Source organism: Gavialis gangeticus, unplaced genomic scaffold, assembly GCF_001723915.1.
Source record: "Gavialis gangeticus isolate Ggan-Ray unplaced genomic scaffold, GavGan_comp1, whole genome shotgun sequence".
In the NCBI taxonomy this organism is placed as follows: domain Eukaryota; kingdom Metazoa; phylum Chordata; order Crocodylia; family Gavialidae; genus Gavialis; species Gavialis gangeticus.
The window spans coordinates 47,562,370-47,575,083 of NW_017729024.1; the positions used below are offsets into that span (position 1 = coordinate 47,562,370).

At 42.0% G+C, this 12,714-nt stretch overlaps 1 protein-coding gene across 4 annotated transcripts in view; it reads right to left on the reverse strand.

The window, feature by feature from the left end:
- Positions 1 to 12,714, reverse strand: part of LOC109297363 (A-kinase anchor protein 2-like) — a 557,784-nt gene that overhangs the window by 40,150 nt on the left and 504,920 nt on the right. For all 4 annotated transcript variants that reach the window (XM_019517063.1, XM_019517066.1, XM_019517065.1 and 1 more), the window contains one exon: positions 1,488 to 3,867. In XM_019517063.1, the coding sequence (XP_019372608.1) occupies positions 1,488 to 3,867 (2,380 nt within the window). The remainder of the gene's footprint in view (positions 1 to 1,487; positions 3,868 to 12,714) is intronic.

Consider the following 12,714-nt stretch of genomic DNA (forward strand, 5'->3'; position numbering starts at 1 on the left):
GTTGCATTTAAATTGCCTGGGAGCCTTACATGGCTTGCAAGCTACAGTTCAGCCACCCCTGCAAAACAAGAAGGCTGGCTGGCAGAACCATACATCCCTCAAAATATTCTGCTTCTTACAACTTATAGGGATTCCTCTCTGGACTCTTCTGTTTTATGGGGATAGTATTTTGCTACATCTACTGACAAGAAACAGGACAAAAATTACCATATACAGAGAGAAAATCACAAGCAGTTTTAGTTGTTTATGCTATTGGTATCACTTCCAGTTCAAAACTGGATTCTTTTGAAAGACAGTGAACTACATTTAACTCCTGCTGAAGTCTGCCACAGACTTTAAACTTTTCTACTACCTTAGGTTCAGATTTACATCCATGCAAACAAGGGTGGAATATTTAAATCGACATTTACATATTCATAAAACTGTAATGAAACTTGTTCCCATAGCATCTTTAGTAACAAGAGCATTAACCTCTGTTGGAATGCAGATATATGTTGGTCTACATGCACATGTGACCAGCATAAGGGAAAAATTGGGCTTTTGTCATTTTTGCCTTTTTATGGTGTATGAAGCCTGGTGAGTTTGCCTTTGTTTTTACAGAAGGGATATGGGAAGCGAGATTTTTGCAGTTTTATACACTGGAAAAAGGAAAAGTAGTGTGATGACAACTGTAAGCCTGGAAAACTGAATAACTGGGAGTAGAAGGGATTTTTAGTTAGTTTACTGAAAACACTGACTTTAATTTCTGTTTCATGCCAAAATTAAGCATAGACTTGGAAGAAATGGCTTGAACACTCATCCTGACAGTAAAGCATAGGAACACAAAATAAACCACTCTTTCATGGGAATTTCTTTAGCAAGATCGAGGACTACAAGGCACGAGACACTTGATATTTTCAAGGCAAAACCAGCAGGGGAAAAAAGCTGGAGATAGGGAGCATAAAGCACAAAAAACCCCAACATTTGTTTCAAGTTGCTCTTGTGCATTGTAAAGAAACAAAAAGGGGCCTCATTAAAAAAAAATCCTTTGTGGATCATCTTTCAAATACTCAGATGCAAAAAAACACTGCTGTTTTCCTCTCTGTTTTCTCTGACCGTCATAAGTTAAAATGCAAGATTCAAGCAGCATCAGCATAAATATCTTATAGTACAGCATGGCTGGAAATTAATCTCTTTCAATCTTTTTCTATAAGCTCATCACTGCTGTAGCCAGGCCCTGTATTTCCTTTGCTTGGGAAATGGTGCATATATTGTGTACTACACAGCTCCCATTGTATATCACAGGAAAATGGCTTGCCTCTGAATGAAAACATGCTTTGCTGTGTTTGAATATAGCAATCCCAATTCAGAAAAAAGTATGTACCCCCTGCCAAAAAAAAATCTAAAAATCATTAGGATGCAGAGAGAAAACTGCACAACAGTGAAGATGACTCGAGCCTAAATCAAATCTCTTTGATTATGCAGGGTATTTAGCATCAGTCTCTTACCTGGAGCAGTTTTGTAAGACACTGTTTTGGTGGTAGGCAGTGGAGGGGCACTCTTTGTAACAGGGGTCTGTGCCATCTGTAGACCCTGCCTTTGTCTCTTCAGTTCCTCCTCTCTTTCCTGGGCTGCTCTGATTTCTTCTTCTATCATGGACAAAGTCCGCTGCTTCCTTGACCGTAGCTTAAAAGGACCCACAGTCACTTCTGGCTCTTGTGTAGCCAAAATAGAAGCGGTACTTCTCAGCTCAGCTGCCTCGGAGTACTTGCTAAAATAACTGACCTCTTGTCGGTTTTCTTCTACAACGAATGGCTGGCTGACAGGAGATACTGGGGATGGTTGTGAAGCCTTCCCTTCCCTGAGTCCTGAGTCTTCATCTGTTGAAGTCTTTGGTATTGTATCCCTTTTATCTTGAACTGGAGAAGACACCTGAGGTGGCTCAAACATTGTGCTCTGCTGCTTCTCAGAACATAGGGCTGTTTCCTGTTCTTTCACTGGGTTCTGCTGCTCCACCGTATCCTTTGCTTCCTTAGAGCCTGTTTTGTTAGCTTGCTCAGCTATGGCTTGTTGAATTGCATTTTGAACAAGAAGGCCAGCATGATATTCCAACTGGTCATCTATCAGCATGGAGTCTGCCAGTGTAGAGGAAGGGGAGTAAAAGCCTTGATCACTATATGATTTAGAAACACCTTCTACTCGGCAGTCCAAGGGGGTTTCTGCCTGGGGGGTCTGGGGCAGAGAGAAATCTGCGAGTGAATTTTCTTGAAGGGCATTCATGGTCTCATTGGAGGCACCACTATCACTGATATTGTCCATGCTGAAATCATTGGAAAGAGTTTCCAAAACAGTGGTATCCTGAGATCTCACAGACAGATCATCCAAACCAGAGTCCAGCTCCTCTGGAGGGGAAGAGACATTAACTGACCTTGAAAACTGATCTAAAATGCCATGGTCATCATCCTTTACCACTGTAAAGACGGCTCTCGCACTCATGAATTCACCATCCTCTGCCCACAATTTTGATGCCTGTTCAGCTTTTGAGGTATTGCTATGAGACAAATCTTTTGTTAGGTCAGTAGTAGCATTCTGAATATTAATATGAGAATCCTCTAAGATACAGGAAACCTTTTGAGCTTTCACAATAGGTATATCATTGCTCTCAGGCTGTCCCAGTTGCCCACAAACAAAAGCAGGTCTTGTCACAGAAGCCGCTGGTCTGTCAACTTGTGATGGGCCAATGGTTTTGTAGAAGGGTTTGATGGAAAACATTCTGGGAGTCCCTGATTTTCTTGGAGCAGTCTGACTGTTAGACTGACCCGAATTTTCCATCAACTGAAACTGCTTCCTGGCAGCTGAAAAATCTATTTGCTCTGTGACAATATCCTCTTTTTTAATAGCAGCTGGCTCTGGAGGTACAAAGGGAGAGGACACCTGTTTTGGTGACGTTGGTGTTATGCTTTGCTGGTGTTGCTTCTCCTTGCGTTCCATGTACTTCTTATGGGATTCTAGATGCTCGTCATCTATTTGTTCCTCCAAGGTCTTCTCCTGGGGCGGATTCCACCACTTGGATGCAATGCCAGGGTTCTTCTTTACAGCTTGGCTTTTAATAAGCTCCCTCCTCTCCTTTTCAAGTTCTATCATTTCGTCAGACGGCCTCACTTTCCGGACTCTATACTTCTCCTTTTCGTTATCTTCTTCAAAGAGCCTGGATGGCTTCTTTTCTTCATGGAAGGCCCGAAGCTCAAACTTAGCCTCTTTCTTAATGGTTGTTAAGGTTAATTCCCCATCATTAGAAACTCTTGAACTTGCTGCAGAACTTGGGCTCACTGGCACTTTTGGATTGTCATAGACCTCTTCGTTTAATCCAGCTGAAGAGTGGCCATTAGGCTTCAGTTTCTCAGCCATTGTGTTAGCTTCATTCTGTTCAACGACTGGGGGTCCTTGTCTGTGAATTATTTTGTCTTCTGTTTCACTGGGTACTGAATCAGTGGTAACACAAACAGATGGACCAGAGCCATCCACAATGGTTGTGCTTGGTTCAGGGGAAGCTGTCCCATTAAAGGCGTTATCGGTAGCAGAATCACAGCAATTTGCTTCAAGTACTTCATCTAAGTATCTGATCTCTTTAGCAACTTCACTGTCCAGGGATTCGTGCCTGTCCTTAAGTCCATTGTGACTGGTAACAGGGGAAAAGAAGTGGGTTTGATTGTCTGCTGCATGTGGTGAAGCCACCGAGGTGATGCTTTTATGTTCAGAGACTGGGACTTCACATTCCATTTTCTCTGCCTTTGTTGCACGAATACTCACAGCCTCCAGGAAATTGGCACGATTTGGGTCTCTGTCTTTTCTTAACCGGATGTCATCCTCAAGGATTCTGGAAGATTTCTAAAAGAGAAAGAAAAGAAAACCATATTCAAACTCATATGAAGAGAGATATTCTTTTATGCAGAAAGCCAAAAGCAAAAGTAGTAAACACCATCTGGAAAGCAAATCCTATAGTGTTTCTTAAAGTTCACGTTAAAGTAGCCCTTCACCGTATGGGAAGCAAAAGCAAATCACTAATACTTTCTTACTAAAAAATATTCATTTTTGAAAAATTTGGAAAAAGCTGCTGAAACAGCAGCAAAGCTATCATTTAAATATGTCCCATCTGGACACCACACCGTTTCTAAGTATTTTATACAAGTGTTCAAGTTTGTTAATTAGAATTTAACTTGGATTTCTGAATCATAAAGATTAGAAAGTTTTTCTGGAGAATTGTATAACATTACTATCCTCACTACCTTGCAGATACAGTATACAGTGCCTTTCATCTCAGTATACGAAAGTGCTTTGGAAACAACAAATCAGCCTCACAACACCTCTGCACCTTAGACAGGTATTACTGTCCCTCTGTTAAAGAACAGGACATGAAAATGCTGGACAATTTTCTCAAGGTCACATGGTGGGTCAATAGCACAGGTCAGGTTTCAGTCTACATCTTCTGCCTTCCAGATGCCTAGTCTAAAAACCAGGTGTATTTGGCTGCATTTTCCCTGATGTGCTACTGACCTCAATGAATGAAGTAGTGTATAGTAATAAATACTACTCTGGTGTAGGCCAGATTCTTCATCTCTTACTCAGACAAATAACTTGACTGAAATTCATAGGGCTACCCACAAGAGTAAAGTTTGCAGGAGCAAACTCTGTTTGAAATCTTAACAAATAATCAAGGGGTAACTCATGAATTCCAAGATTTTTTGGAAAGTCAGCAAAGAACCAGCCAAGCATACCAAAATGAGGTATTCTGGAACCTTTAAAAAAAAAAAAGTAGAGGAATTCATTGACCCATCATCAGAACCTAGTCAGGATTTTAAAACAGACCCAGCGTAAAGTGGCACTGCTATTCATTTGGTCTGACTTTTTAGAAAACAGAGAAATGACTTATTTGTCCCCTTTTGACATCTGGCCCCTTTTCCTCCTTAGGATTTTTATAGAATGACTGCTGAGGCAATGGTTTAAAAAAAGTCACAAGTTTAACGGCAGAGCATAGTTTGGATCCACAATGGCAGCCATTGTCAGCTAGTCACACAGGCCCTGCTGTCATTTGTCATTTAAGCTATTAATAAGCACCATAGTAGAAAGCACCCAGCTAGAGACTGAAAGGCTAGTTTTCTAGGGCCTGGAAGGACCACAACTCATATGAGCTTGTACAAGCATGGAGGGTATTTGGCACTTCGCAGCAGTTTCCTCAAAAAGCAGCTCTCTTTTCCACACCTCTTTTGAAGGAATTCCCTTCAACAGAAAGCAACCAATATATGAAGTGCAGGCATGAGGTGCTATACATTTGAAAAGAAACTGCCAAATTTAGCTACCAGATATTTTCTGCTTCTTAACTGTATTTAAAGTGCAATTTAAACACAAAGTCTTTTTGTCTGAACCAGCATTGGTTCTGCTTTTGGTACAACCCAATTCATTTTCTGTTCAATTTACAGTTCGACTTAGTTTCTGAACAGAAATTGTTTAAATTCATTTTTTAAAATAATAGATTATATTTTTTACCTGTTACAAACCTAACCTTGGCACCAATTCTTATCAGTAAATTCTTCCTACAGCGATAGTATCAATAAACTATTACTATAAATGCCGATTTGCCTCAGATGAATACAAGATGACATTTAGAGGAGGCTAATCTGAAAATCAATATTAGGTGCAACCAGGTGCCAGAGAGGTGACCAGTGATGCCAGAACATGAGGTAGAAGAGTCCAGATGCCAGTTCAGAAATCTCTCCTAGCACAGGAAAATCATAAGCTCTTGCCTTTCAGTTCCCTTTGCACCACTGCAGAAGTTCAAAGGGGGATTAGGAGAGACAAAGCATATGGGTCTGATTTTTGAAGACATATGTGGAAGTTTGGGCTTGCCCATCTAACCCCACTGAACCAAATTTCCTGGCTCAAGCCCCTTTCTACTCAGAAAATAGCAGGACCATCCCTGACATACCTTTTTCTTCCAAAAGCCCCATTCTTCTTTGCCTTTTATCAGCAAGTATGTTACAGAAGATTCCTATGACTGAAGACTGACAGCTTTTCCCAGAACTGTAACTCTCACCATATCATTTGTATTAAATCCTAAATTGCTACAGATTCCTTTATATCTAACTTTAAAAAACAAACAAACAACATTTGTTGCAACATGAAAGAACACAAATCACACTTGTTCTGTGTACAGAGTTCTTGGTGACAGCAAACAACAGAGGCTCAGGCTTAAGGCTGCAACTCCATGTATTAATATTATGACTATTATTATTATGATGATGATGATGAATGATGATTGGGGTAAATCCTGCACCAGCTGACCTATTGATGTTAAGGCTAGAGAGATGGTCTGCTGCACAAAAAGAACTCGGCAGGGGAATGAACAAGATCCTGGCAATAGCTGGCAAGATGCACTCCAGGGTACGTTCTGCTGCCATAATAAGCAGAAGCCCACCAGATGCCTGCTAATATCTGATTGTGATCGGACCAGCCACAGTAGCTGGTTTTGGGGCTGCTGGTACTTAACAACCAACAGATCGTGCCTTTCTTCAATGGGAAGAAGATATTGTAATTGGAAGAAGATATTGTAATGAATCTGCAACCTACAACTTGTAGGCTACAAGTAACAGACATGCTTGGTCATGGGATAAATTGCATCTCCCTGCAGAGCTGAGACATGGACCATTTTACACTGCCTTTGAATACCCTAGCCCAAGAAAACTAAGAATCTTTCATATGACACTCCCATGTTTCCCAGGCAGAATTTGCATTAAAGCTGAACTCTTCCCTTCCATGTATCTGTCTGTGTCCAAGCTTTTCTCTATCATTTCATTTCAGAGCATCTGCAGGCTATTTTTAGTACACTGTACAAAAGGTTCAGAAGTGTTATCACCCAGTTACCTAACCTGAATTAGGTAAAAAATCGTATCTTCTTATAGCAGCCACAGCCCATAATTACTGCAAATACATATAACTACCAAATCAGGACGTGCAATTATGGCATTACATAGTTATTATGGCATTACGTAATTACTTAAGTACAGGCAACTGTGTAATTAGTACAGCACAGGCAATTACGTAAAAATTAAAGTATCAATTTACATACTAAAAAATACAAGAGGATAATCAGGAAAGCTGGGAATTATGTGAAGGGGTGCCATCTTTGCCATGGATTCAGATGGAAAAACAGCAAGAAACGGCTGATTTTTGTTTTCAGCAGGGAAGGGAAACTGGTCAAAAAGGAAAAAAAAAATTCAATCAGTTGTATTTTCTTTATAGAATTTAAGAAAATTTCCAACAGCTCTTGTTAACTATGCGTTAGCCCATTGAACCAGGAGACAACATATTTATTAATTATATTAAGGCAGGTTGAAGAGCTGGCCAGCAAAATTTGCAGCTGAGGTCAAACAAGCATTTAAATTAGTTAAGACAACTGAGAATGTTAAGAGGAGTACAGAGAATCCAGTAAAACAACGTGTGATTAAGTGAACTCTTGCTCACAAAAGCTTATGCACCACTGATTCAGTTAGTCTATAACGTGCATCTCTACCCTGCCTTCTACCCAAAAAGAAAATTTATCAGGCAGCTGCTGGCTGGAAGTAGATATGGAAGGGGAAGGTGGGCGAGGTGCATAATGCCATGTTATCTAACTCAGGCCCTTGCCATTTGCAGGGAAGGAGAAAGGATGGGATTTCTACATTGGTAATGGCTTACCTTTTTGGCAGGTGTACCACAAGACAAGCCCCACTCCACCCTGAGTGTTGCTCTGTCCCATGACCAACCTGCTCTTTTGCTTTACAATCCCTTCCCAACATGCTGCACGCCAAACACAGTGGACTGTGCACCACAACTGGCTACACTGGTTTTACACAGTCTTCTTGGGGAGGTGTGTTTTCTAGCAGGTGTGATAGTGGGGTCGACAATGTGACAACTCAAACATTTTCAAATGAAACACACCTGGAAACACTTTGAAAAGGAAAACTTTAGCCAAGGGACACATGTACACCTTTGTGCCATTCCCTCACTGAAATGTTTTCATATGCTGCAGCCCCCACGAGAGCCTGCCAGGGGGTACCATGTCTGGCTCCACCCGTACATTTGCACTGTCAACCTCTTATTACTGCTTGAAGGAAGAAAGAGCTTCTTGTCTCTCCTCCTCTTTTCAGAGCCCTCTGGCTGCTACAAGAATATAGGGTCCTAGCTAGGGCCAACGCTAACGTATTGATTAGCACATGCCATTAACTGAGTTACACTTTTCAGCACAAGCATTTTTTTCTCCTTTTAAGCACAAGACAACAGGGCAATCAGTGTCATTTCTGCAACACTGCAACGCTTTGGTAAATGACAATTATTAACAGCTTAGAAAATTATTGGCATTTTTCCTTCCTTCTTGAATTCTTCAGCCACAAAGTGTGAGTGTTTGAAAGAGCAACTCATTTGCAGGGGGAGGAAGAGGGGAAGTGGGTGTATAGCTAGCAAGACCCGGCAAATGTTTTCCCAGCTCCTTCCTTTGTTTGACTCAAAAGAAAATGTGCATGCACAACAAGCAGGAGACTATCCTTCCAAGGCACAAATAAAGAAAATATGTCTAATTAGCACATTTAATTAACAATATTTTGTAGTTTACAACACATTATCAGCTTAGAAAAGCTGGGACACTAGCATCTCACAGGGTGTGTGTGTGGGGTGGGGTGGGGGAGGGGGGAGTTTCTATTTACCTGGGGACAGATCTCAGGGCCAGATCTCTTTTCTTACCACTCTGGCCTTTGACAGCTTCTGATACTTCAGCATTCTCTACTTTTTCTTCCCATCAATCTGATCACTCTTTCAGTACGTCATGAGAGGGATTTGCTTCGGACTCCTTTATCCCTCTACCGAAACAATCTCTTCCCTTCATTCAGTCTACTATTTCTTTTCAGATGTGTAGTCACCACTGACTCAAGTGGCGATACTTACCTCCGCACCCTGCCTCCCTCACCTTTCCTAGCCTGCTTCACTCTTTTACCACAGAAACCATCACCATCCTCCCAGTCAATCAAGCTTGTTACCAGGTTGAAATTTTTTACTTTTCATCGGACCCACGAGTCATCTTAGTCTTTTGTGAGAAAGTCACACTAGCTATAAAATCTACACCTTTCCTTTTTGTTCACATAACCAGAACACACATCTAGGCCCTCACCAATTCACATCTGGACTCCTGCTTTCCCTTTCTTCCTACCTTTGATGACTGTAAACCTGCACCTTTGTTCTATGCCAGTCTGTCTTTGAATCCCTTCACTAGATCCCTATTTACCACTTAATTTAAAATCGTCTTCTTGGATTTACCTCCAAATCCCGTGGATGCTTAGCCCCATCTTGTCCAGCTGATCTATAATTAAGCTATTGACATATCAATTCCCACCTTTGCTCTATCATTCTTCATCTTTAACCAACCAAAAAATAAGTTTCTGCCTTAAACACCGTCATGCTCTCACCCATGCAGGGCTAGAAATGGACAACTGTCTCCCAAGGGCCAGTTCAGGGTCTTCATGTCAAACCTATCCTTTCTTTTGCTACAGGCACAGGGATGACTTAAGTGGCTGCTGAAATTTTCCAGTCCTCAGGGCTATTACTGCAAACACTAGGACCTTCCACCATGCATCAACAGGTAAGTTCAACCTTTTTTGTTCGTTTACGGAGTTCTTTCTTTTCCCCATTGAAATCCCTTCTCCAAAACTGCTTCTCTTTTGGCACAATTCGTGTAGTGGACACTTCTCAGAAGTCTCTCAGAAAGAATAAACGAACTCAGATGTCTGGAAACTCCTCGTATTGCATAAACAGAAACAGGAGGACTTTGGGAAGAGAAGATGGGAAGAGAAGATGCTGGAAGAGTTGGGCCATAAGATGAGAGAACCAGAAACAATATAGGAAGGAACCAAGTGCTGTTTTTGCCTGGTCCTGCTTCACGGTGTTCAAATTAGGAGGGTTTGTAGAAGAAGGCTACTTTTGTTCAGGTTCCAACTTTTAAAAAGGACCATTACCTGGTGTATCGTTGAGGCATGGATAGTCCAGACATCCTTGAGAACAGGGATTGGCAACCTTTAAGAATGGCAGGCCACTGCTTGTAACCTGCTGCCACAGTGGGCTTCTGGTCACATCTGTTATGCCCCAGCCTTCCCTGCTCTGTGGTCTGCTTACAGTCGCCAGTGATAGCCACCCATGTCCAGTGACGGGGAAAAACAACTCTGGCAGTGTGAATAAGCAGAGGCTACAGTAACAGAGAGACAGAGCACCCCTCAGCACAGAGCAGGGAGGTCAGGGCAGCTGCAGGCTGGATGCCACAGAGGGGGTTGGAAGCATGCGGCAGAGGCATGCACAGCACAAGGCAGAGAAAATGCCCCTACTACTGGCTCCTGCTGCTGCAGGTTGGATCTGACCCAAAGGCCTTGCTAATTCCTGCTCTAGAGCACTTATTGGGATTTAGCACTTTCAAATGTTTGCTACTCCCAGCACAGTGGTTTTCAACCTTTATACAGACCCCTAAAAAATTCTGAATAGAAGTACAGACCCCTTTGAATTGTGAGTATTCACATACTTTTGACTGATCACAGTCATCTTTTGTGGACCACAGGGGTCCACAGACTACACGTTGAAAACTAATGCCCAAGCAAAAACATCTTGCCATAAGCAAATTACTTTGCCCTGCCAGAGTTTATTTTACCCGATCCTTTCCCCTCCATCCCCCCCCACAACTCCTCAACTACAGCAAACAGAACAGTTGAGCTGATCTGTCCATGTGCATCCTGCTATATGAAATGGATGTGCTGGAGAAAGAGGAAGAAAGTCAGTCAGAGCAACTGAAAATACACTTTATACCCAAAGGACTGACAGCCAATTTGTGAGTGTTTATGCACTGGAAGTTATCAGTGCATGTTAAATACTGTGTAAAGGGAACACAGTGGAACTTTTCATGTAGCTTCAAATAAATGTCAAGGGTTCTATCCCACCCATCCCTTCACTACCTAATATTTCAGGGTTTCCTTTCAACCCTTTGATTTCCACCCTTTGATTTGATTCCACACGCTTTGATTCCATGGTTCCTTCTCCTCCTTCCCCATACCACCAAAGTTCTCCAATCTCCTCCCTCCCCATGCCAGGGACCCTACGCTGTGCCCTTTTCCTAACTTCTCTTCTTTCTCTCTCAATGGGACATAAATCATTTCCAGGTCATGACATTTAAAATCTATGGAGTGATGGGAGGATCTAAGTTGAGGGTGTTATGTTGGAAGGTGTTAATAGTTGCCATAAATTCATTCTTTGTTCCACAAACAATGACAAAGATAGTTAAGGTCCACAACTCTGCTAACAGGACACTAAAATTTCACATTCCCCCTACACCTTCCTGCTTTGATTTTCCCTAGGATCAATCATGCTTTACCCACTGCTACCTATATCATTCCCTGAAATGTTGAGTCATAAGAGACTTGCCCAAGGTTATCTGGAAGGTTTTGTAGTGGAGCAGAAATTAAATCCAGGTCTTCTACAGCCCAAACTAATGCTTTAACCTCTAAGCTAATGTATCCGGGATAGATAAACACCATCTGAGAAGAATATTTTGGTTGGAAATGGAAAAGGTGCCAGAAGGCAAACAGCACAATGTCATAAGCTGATATGGTATTAATTTATTACAAAAAAAAAAAGTAGCACTGTTGTGTCTTGATACAGTCTGGCTGATTATTTTGTTATCCTGAACAGTTCTAAGACCCTGTTATTTCAGGGCTTCCTGCTAGGACTTCCTTCTTTGAGGAAACTACATTCTTAGGATAACTTGGCAGTTACAAAGGTCCTGATCTCATTGAGGAATATAGATTTTTAAACTCACTGAATTTTGGATTAGGCAGAATATTTCCAGTTTGTTCAGAAACTTAATTATGATGGTAGGAGAGGAAGGCTGAATACTCTCTAGAGAAAATCATACTAGTCCAGAACCTAGTAGGGCAATACAGCAGTGCGCAGGCAATCCAGGAAGTTTTTGGGGAGTATTGGGGACAACTTCCTGGTGCAACTGCTGACCCAGCCAACTAAGGGCTGTGCTCTTCTTGACCTGGTGCTCACAAACAGGGAAGAATTGGTGGGGAATGTAGTAGTGGATGGCAACTTGGGCAGCAGAGACAACAACATGATCGAGTTCAGGATCCTGAGGAAAGGATGGATGGAGAGCAGCAGAGTAAGGACCCTGGACTTCAGAAAAGCAGACTTTGACTTGCTCAGGGAACTGATGGGCAGGATCCCATGGGAAGCCAGACTGAGGGGGAGAAGAGTCCAGGAGAATTGGCTGTACTTTAAAGAAGCCTTACTGAGACTGCAGGAACAAACCATCCTGGTACGTAGGAAAACTAGCAAGTACGATGGCAGAAAACCACCTTGGCTTACCAGGGAACTCTTCAGTAAACTAAGTCACAAAAAGGCAGCTTATAAGAAGTGGAAACTTGCAGAAATAACTAGGGAAGAATATGAGAGCACTGGTTCAGCATGCAGGGATGAAGTCAGGAAGGTCAAAGCTCAATTGGAGTTGCAACAAGCAAGGGATGTGAAGGGTAACAAGAAAGGTTTCTACAAGTATGTCAGTAGTAAGAGGAGGATCAGGGAAAGTGTGGGTCCCTTACTGAATGGGGGAGGCAACCTTGTGACAGAGGATGCAGAAAAGGCTGAAGTGCTCAATGCCTTTTTTGCCTCTGT